Raw genomic sequence first — 9,121 nt, 5'->3', positions numbered from 1 at the left:
CTTTTGTACTGAGTTAAATAAAATAGACACTTGATAAAATCGAAACATACAATTAGTAAAACTCCATAACATTTACTATTGATAAGCAATGTGATACAAAGGTTAAATTAACATAAGACAATAATTACTCGTATTATTTTCTATTTCAAATTCGAGTCAACATTGGTAAATATTTACTCCGTAATATTGGAAAAGTATTGACAACTCTTCTATCGGCACATAGCTCACAAGGTGAGAAGCCGAGAAGGTAATTCATTGATTGATGATTAAGTGTAATTAATGATTTACAGAGTAACATTTTATTTCATATCGATAGATTACAACTAAAAATCTAAAATACAATAGCAAAATGCACTAAATAGAGTTAAAACTCAATACAAAAACGACTCCACCCCATTTATTTGAAAGGGGAAAAAAATGGAGTCTTGATTATATTTCAGTACTTTTGACCAAAGTTCACCATACATAGTTAAAATATAGAAAGGGTGAAAATTAACAAAAGAAATAAAAAAAGGAAGATATTCAAGGGAATATGAATAATTTAGAATTTTGACTACAATAACTACAATTTTTTTTGGGAGGGAAAAATATTGACTATAATTATATATACCAATAAAAAAGGCACTTCCTCTTGTGATTCACTGTTTTTGTCTTTCTTTCTAATTTCTTTCCAAAAGAGAATTGATTGATATCTACTACTCTATGCCCCTAATAAATAAATTAAGAAAAAAAATAAAGTAAAAAAAAAAAAAAAAAAAGAATTTCCCTCTTGATCATAATCTTTTTCCACCCCCTCATTTTTTTTTACCTCATTGAGGTACTCTACAACAAAAAATAACATAACATTTGTATTTCCAAGCAGTAACTTTTTTTTTTTACCATGTTGTTCATCATCATCAGTTCATCACCATGTCTCTTGCATGAATCCTCTTCATTTTCTGAGTTTCCAACTTTGCATCAGTCTTTCTCTCTCTAAAAAGTACACCCTTTCTCTCTCTAACTTTGTTTGTGTCTCATTTGGTATGTGGGCTTTGTAGATGGGCCTTTGTATCTATGTTTTATTTTAGGGGGGGGGGGCCACCTCTAAAGGACCACACCAGCTCTCATTCAACCAAAAACTGATGCACAAACCAAAAATTGTCATAAATTTCTAAATAAATATATTTTTAAAATATAAAAATTATCCCCCAAAATCAGATTATGTTGATGATTAAGAGTCCAACTTAGGTGATGATGATGATGTGTCTAATTTTTTCCTTTTAATTCCAGTAATTTGAGAAGAATTTGCACATGACCCAACAGCAACAACTGTAGTTGTAGTTGTTGATGTTGTTAATTCATCACTTTTATAGCTAAAACATCCTGCTTCCAACACCCCAATTGGACTTTGAGGCACCACCACCACCACCACCACCACCCCTACATTCCCATTCCTGTTATTCATCGCGTTTTCCTTGATCATATCCACACACCGTTTCACCCTTCCCTGCACATCATCAAACACGACACCATTTCAATTAGTTGTCACATTGTCCTACCAATACACGAATTCAATTTTCCATCACATAGAATTACACCAGATGGTACATGAAGTTTATTTTTAGACCACATTGGTGACCACGAAGTTTATTTTAGACACATTGGTGGCCGAATGATGGATGAAGTTGTTTCAATTTTCGACACATAGGTGACCGAATGATAGACGGAGTAAATTATCCGTCACCTAGACAAACCAATGATCAAAGAGATTAATTTACCGGCATTAATTACAAGGATTTGCAACGTATGGTTGAATGTATAAACTTGAATTTTTTTTACCTTGTCCAAATGAATGAAACAAGAACAAGCCTTGTCAATATCCAAAGATTGGATTTCAGCAGTAACAGAAATGGCAACAGCTGCTGCAATCTCTGAAGGCTTGAATTCCAAGAAGTCAATACCTGCATTTAATTTACACAACCATTTTATCATACACCTAAATAAATTGGATACAACAGTAAGAATTCTTAAAATTGAACCAATTCAATTGTAAAAATACAAACTTTATATTATAGAAAATATCATCAATAAACCAATGTATTAGTAGTATTGGATATATACCTCTAATAATGCTAGAAATGAGCTGCATTGATCTATTCACCACATTACTAGAAGAAGACAGATAAAAATTATCATTATGATAATCACATAATTTCTTGAGTGAATAATCTATGAAAGAACATGGTGTCACAGCATTCATTTTCCAGTTTAATGTATCCAACACCATTAGCTCCATTCTTTTTATAGTTTTTGCTTCAAACACAAATTTTGGATCTTCCACCTGCCCCAAAAAATTAAAAAAAAAATTTAATTTTTTATTTATCTGAAAAAATTTCTAAAAATTGGCATAATAAGAAATAAATTAAGGTTAATTAAGGATTAATTACCTGAAATTCTACAGATTGAGGAACACTAGTTTCTTCTAATTTGGCTGCAATTGATAAACAGGCCACAGCTAGTAATTGCACTGCCCATGCTTTACCACTCTAGAAATAATTATAAGACAAGATCATATGTTATTAATTATTTACATAATCATTACAATAATAAAACATGAATTAAAGATCAATACTTTACTAATCCAACAAATTAAAATTATAAAGAAATAAATGTGTAATCTTTTTTATTTATTGGATTAAGTTAGAGTAAACTCACGGGTAATTCTCTTGTTGATAAGAATCTGTCCAAATAATTCACAGCTAAGCAAAAACTCAATGGTCCAAAACTGTAGTAAGAATGCGCCTGCACAAAATTAGAAAATAAAAAAATCAAAACTTTACAATTTTAATTAATTTAACAAAAAAATCCAATAAAACCCAGAAAAACCCATCTCCTAAAAAATCAATATCCAATCAAATATTTCCCAAATCTATACTAATATATTAAAACGCGTTTCTAAAAACGTCTCTACGCCACGTAGAACCCCTCACTATGCAGGATGACAAGGTTCGAACACTAGACCTCTTGGAAGAGAGATTATTGTCTAACCATCTAGACTAATAGCTAATTATGTTTTAATGTTGCACACTAAATAATACTTCCTTTGTTTCTATTTAGTTGACGCATTTGATTTAGGCACATATATTAAGGAGGAGAGAAAGAGTGAGAGAGAATGAAAAAGCAAGTGGGATAGCTTGTAAATACAAGGTAAAAAATTTACCCAAAAAGAAAACTTGTCAACTAAAAAAAACTTCCTAAAAAGGAATACGTGTCAACTAAAAAGAAACGGATGTAGTATAATACTATAAAAGTATTGAAGCTGCACAACTATAAAAGTAGTATCCCGGAGCAACGCCCGGACTACTCACTAGTTTAAATTAAAAAAGTTGCAAAAAATCTGAAAAAAATGAAACCTTAAAAATCCAATCAAAAGCGTCGGTTCGAGCAGCAAAGTTTAAATCCCCAAATCGGAATCTGAAGAGATAATCTTCTCTGGGAAAGTAACAACTTTCTCTTTCCACCATGGAAGCAAAAGCTTCATCATCATCGATACTCTGTTCTTCAGGGGTAACAATCAACGGCTGAGATTTACTGAGTTGACGATGATGATGATGATTGATGAAGATTTCTGAGGATTGATGATCGAAATCAATGGGCCCACAAGAAGAATCATCAAGATCATCATCAAAGAAGAAATCTTTACTCTCATCACACAGAAAAATGTCGGCCATTTTTAGAAGATGATGATGATAAAACCTCTAAAAACAGAGAGTTTTGGTAAAAGAGGGGAAAACCCAGATTGAGTTTTGATCAAGTTAGAGTCTTTCATGGGAAGAAAGCAACAATGGCGGCCATTGATTTGGGGAAAGATCGAAGCTTTTTTAGAGAGAGAAAGAAAGGGTATTGTGGGGTTTTAGAGAGAGAAAGAGGGGAGTGAAGAGAAGAAGAGGAAGAGTGAAGGAAGAGAGAGAAAGTGAGGAGGTTTATGTAGGAAATGAACATGAGTGAGGGGGTAAGGGGGGTGGGTGTTTTTAGGGTAAAATCAGAGAGAGAAATCAGAGAGAGATTGGGGGAGAGAAAGAAAAGCTGTGGACTCTTCGGATTTAGCAACCAAAAATTAAAAAAAGGGCAAGAAAATTAGGAAGAAATGAAATGAAATGAAAAAGAAAAGTAGTGGAATTTTTATATGACCATGAATTTTTTTATTTTTTAAAAATTCTTGGTTTTGTAATAAGAAAATAAAGGAAAAACCCAATTGTTGAATTTAGTCTTTATTTTATTGGAAGCATGAATTTTAAAATATGTTGGAAATGAAATACGTCGAGAATTAAGAGTATTTTCGATCATTATTATTTGCAGTATTCATGTATAGTGGTTATTGCTTGTCAATTGTTAAATTAAGTTGTCGTGATTTTGCTTTAATTGGAAGTAGGGTGACATTTTGTGGGCTTGAAATGATTTAGCTTTTATTGTTGTATATAAATATACACCAACTCTCTCATGTTTATTTTTCTTCTCTCTGTGTAATTAGGAAGCTTAAATTATAAAGTCTCCACAAACACAGTATGAGATGTTGCTTGTGGTTTATTGAACATATTTATAGTACTATACCGGATTATTAACATGTAGATTTTGAAAAGGTGGAACTCTTCAGATCTGTCAAGATTTGTTGACTCGATATTTTCTTAGTACACGACTTTGGAAGAAACAAAAAGGGCCAAGTAAGATTATGAAATTCAACTATGTAACCTATAATTACTTTGTTATTGGCATAATAAATGAAGTACTGGCATATTATGTAATGTCACGAGTATTATGTACATAAGACTTACGGTTTTCATAATTTAAGTACAGAATCCTGTGCGAAAGAGATTAAAATATAACTCCTTGAATAATCTTAAATTGTCTAATCAATTTTTCAATATAATAAACTAAAGATCAGTTATTTATAAGAACATTGAATTAAGTATAACCTTTTTCTCCTGGCGTATGCATTTTTTAATTAATTATCAATGGTTCTAATATTGAAATCAAAATTCAACATTTACATGTCTAATAAGGCAATCTGAATCTCACGTTAAATACTGGTATCAACATTTTTATTAGCTGGTTTGACTGTAGTTTTGTAGTAGACTAGTGAAGAGTTTGACTCATTGTTGAAATATTATTTGTTTAATTTGAGTAAAAACTTTTGGTTAATATTTTTTAATTATTGATAACTACATACGAAGTATTTCACTGTGTCGAATGACCAATCAAAATCTTTCGAGTAAAACATGACTATATAATATAGGTGAATAGAACATGACAACATGTTATAAAAATCAGATCAAGTTTTCATTAATTATTACTACGTAATTATATAAAAAAATTAAATAATTAAAGCAACTTTGCTACTACTATTTTGATCCAAACTAATTGCTTCATTTTGGCTTTTGCGGTGTCCTAAAAATAAGAAAAATGTTATACATTGACACTAGGGCTACATATAAAGAGTTGATTAGTGTCCTAAAAAAACAAATGAAAATAACATTAATTACATTGATTTGCGCGTGTTTTTTTTGTCATGCATTCCCAATTAATACCAAATTAGGAAATATATTAAATGTTAATTCTCAGCCTTGAGGGCTACAAATAACATTACACTGAAAATAGTAATGTGGATATTTGAATTGTTAAAATGCCTCAATGTATAGTTTTGGAATATCAATTTTTATATAATTTATAATTAAAAGAATGATAAGTCAAAGTGGGGATATATTTTTACAATAGAGGCGGGAGTTCAAAATTTGAACATTAGTTTCGCGAAAAAATAAAAACCCTAATCACTTTCTCTTTCTTTTCTCTCTAAGGTCCATATTATCTTTCGAGTGTAGTGAGTTCCTCATGGTGGGATTGGTTGAGTGAATTTAGTCTAGTATTAGTGGAATGATTTAAATTCAATTTGTTGGCAAGAATTATATATTGCATCACAAATCACAATAGTTATTAATTTTTTCAATTTCAACTAGTATGTGGCCCCAGCGATGCTTCGGGTTATTTTTTTTAACACTTGTAATTGAATAGATAAGTTCATTCTTTATTATTCAACTATTCATTATTTGTTTATAATTTATAGTAGTTTTTCATCAAACCTTTGAATAAATTAATTATGAAACAACTATTGACTAATTATATAAACATGTTCTTGTAAAAAAACTTATATAGACATATCCTTTGTATATAATTTATAATATAATGAAAATAAAGACATAATAATTATTAAAATAATTAAATAACTAAAATTTATAACAATAGTTAATTTTTTCTTGCTTGTATTTATTATCTTGATGATCATAATTACCAAATAATAAGATGAATTATTTTTTTCAGATCTCAATCCAATCCATATACTTATATATTTATGAGTTGAGTATTAAACCATGAATAATGTATGGATGAGATGGTAAGACAACTAATGCATATTTTTGTGGTTGTGAGTTCGAATCTCATGATGGACATTTTTATTAGAATATGCTCATAGTTGAAAGATGACATGGCGAGGGTGCCACGTGGCACATAAACGTTTTTAATTAGGAGCGATTTTTAATATATAATAATAATAATAATAAAGTATAGAAGTATAGATATAGATATAGATTAGATGAATTCAACGAAAAATCATCTCGTGGATACAACAAATCGCTTGGTTTCTCTCAAAAAGGTTGTGCATTTCATCAATACATAAGAGGATAACTCACAGTGTAAAATCTCATTAATTCTTGTACTCCTTATGTGGATAAAGGAATACCTTTATTTGATCCAATTTGTTATGTGTATTTATTAAATTCAATTTTTATTTACATGTTGTATGACTTTCTATTAATAAACTAAATTAAATATTACAAAAAAGGAGAGAGTAGATTAAATATTTGATTAAAAAAAAAAAAAACTAATATTCAAATCAAACTTCTTAATTTCTTTTATCTCCACAAATCAAAATCAATTCTCTTAATTTTTTTCCTTTTAATAATTATATTCTTGTTATTTCTTGCCAAATGAGTTGAGATCGTTACCTGTGAACAATACAATCACTTCAATATATTTTAAAGAATCCCTTAGAATTGGAAAGAAAGCTCTAATCACTGATTGAGCTATCTTGCACCCTCAATATAACTAGTGTGTTAAATTATCTAATTGACACCTAGCTAGCCTTTATTATACATTGTTAAATAGTGTTCCCATTCTAATATGTAGGGTTGTACACAGTTTGGTTTGGACCGTAACCAAACTAGACCAAACCGCATTTTAGCGGTTTGGTTTGGTTTACGGTTTGGAAAAATATGGTTTGGTTTCGATTTTTGGGGAAATATGGTTTGCGGTTTGGTTTGGTTTTTCGAAAATTATAAACCAAACCAAACCGTAAACCAGTAAACTGCATTTTAATATTTATATAATTTTTAATTAAATTAAAATAGTTATTATATATTATAAAAAAATTAAAAAAAAAAAACATGAAAATTCATTAGAAGACTATATGGTCAGTATACTACTATACTCTATACTCATTCTCAAATATCAATACTTAAAATTCAATAGGTCATATAACTCATATTGCTCTTATTGTGTTAGCACTTAGCACTTGATTAGTTGGTTGTTAATTTTATTAAAACTTTGTAGTAAAATTTAATCCCTTTGGGCTAATTATTTAAACTTTATTATAAATTTATTAATATTTGACAATTTTTAAGGAAAAAATGTCGTCTCATCATAAACCGCAAACCAAACCGCACCAAACCGCATTATTACGGTTTGGTTTGGTTTGGTTTCAATACTAATATGGTTTGGTTTGGTTTGGTTTGGAAAATTGACCAAACCGTATTTTACGGTTTGGTTTAGACGCAAACCGCACCAAACCAGACCATGTTCACCCCTACTAATATGTATACCAGTGGTTACATGCATAGCCATAATTTATAATTTTTTTTAAAGAAGAAAAAGAGATATGTATCGTGACCCTCAAATATCTTAATTAAAACACAATAGATACGTCAACAACAACTTTTTACAAAAAAACTATGTCATATCTTAGTGTATATGTAGCACTTCGTAACAATTTAAATTGGTGTAGACGGAAACATGGTATAAACGACATTGCTAGTGATCAACAATATCCACATTTGATCAATAATAATCATTTGAATTGAGTAAAACATAAATAAGGAAAACATGATCGTATTTAATAATTATATAAATTTAAAAACATAACAACCATAAATAGAAATTACCTAGCTTAGGTGTCAAAGAATAAAGACGTAGTAGCCTAATAGTAGTACTTAATATTAATGTATAATAATCAATATACAATGTAAATACAAATCGTGATGTGCATTGTCTCTAATATTATTTACTCTTCTCTTTCTAATCTTAGGATATGTCAAATCCAAATCACATAAACAAAGTAAGAATCATGATATATAACAAGTATATATTTAAGAAGGCCAGCATGTCAATTTCAAATTAACGGTGCAATTATTTGTGGTGCAGAAAATTAAATTGGTTGGATTAAATCTGAAATCTTCATTTTATTTTCTAATTTCAATTTATAGATTTCCTTAATGTTTAGGAAAAGGTTTTCAATTTAATGAATGTACAATAAACGTTTCGATGCGAGATGTGTCACAACATTTTGTTGTGTGTAATAAAAGGGACTGTTCAATGAGGATGGGCCAATGATGCAAGCATAAGCGTACTAATGATGCAATTGTGAATTATGAAGAGTGAATTGCTATTCGCCGCACAAAATTACTTAAACCGCTTGGATTTTTTTTTCTTCTTCCCAATCCACCAAAATACACAATCACCCCACCTAAACGCCGCCTCCACCCCCACAACCACCACCATCCTAGACCCACCTAACTAATCGCCATTGTCGTCTGACCCTCACAACCCTACCTAAATAACCTTCATCCTTTGTGTTATCTCATGACCCCACCTGACTAGGGTTGTCCATTGATCCAAGACCACATTGGACTAGATTAAATTGGATAAGATCGGAGAATGAAATTTAAAATTAAAGACCTAAATACGAGATTGGATGTGCTAGGATCGGACCAGATTAGTATAATGTGTGTACTGTAATTTATCAGTTTAACATTGTGTA

General features: G+C 30.1%; 1 protein-coding gene across 1 annotated transcript; it reads right to left on the bottom strand.

Moving 5' to 3' along the window:
- Positions 1 to 365: 365 nt before the first annotated feature.
- Positions 366 to 3,980, bottom strand: LOC145601318 (cyclin-D4-1-like). The gene is made up of 6 exons (XM_081657318.1): positions 3,393 to 3,980; positions 2,695 to 2,781; positions 2,427 to 2,525; positions 2,101 to 2,320; positions 1,819 to 1,940; positions 366 to 1,486 (listed from the first exon to the last, which is right to left on the bottom strand). The coding sequence occupies exons 1-6, from the start codon at positions 3,708 to 3,710 to the stop codon at positions 1,211 to 1,213; spliced, it is 1,122 nt and encodes a 373-aa protein (XP_081513444.1). The 5' UTR covers positions 3,711 to 3,980; the 3' UTR covers positions 366 to 1,210.
- Between the last annotated feature and the right edge of the window lie 5,141 nt (positions 3,981 to 9,121).

Source organism: Chenopodium album, chromosome 21 (genome assembly GCF_948465745.1).
Source record: "Chenopodium album chromosome 21, dcCheAlbu1.1, whole genome shotgun sequence".
Taxonomy (NCBI): Eukaryota; Viridiplantae; Streptophyta; class Magnoliopsida; order Caryophyllales; family Amaranthaceae; genus Chenopodium; species Chenopodium album.
This window is presented reverse-complemented; position numbering and strand designations above follow the sequence as displayed.

What these genes read in the sequence shown, in the direction of transcription:
- LOC145601318 (XM_081657318.1), bottom strand. Translation starts at nt 3,710, where the DNA reads ATGGCCGACATTTTTCTGTGTGATGAGAGTAAAGATTTCTTCTTTGAT. An exon ending in TATCAACAAGAGAATTACCC is followed by an intron (nt 2,526 to 2,694) that starts GTGAGTTTACTC and finishes AATTATTTCTAG; the next exon opens with AGTGGTAAAGCATGGGCAGT. An exon ending in CTCAATCTGTAGAATTTCAG is followed by an intron (nt 2,321 to 2,426) that starts GTAATTAATCCT and finishes TTTTTGGGGCAG; the next exon opens with GTGGAAGATCCAAAATTTGT.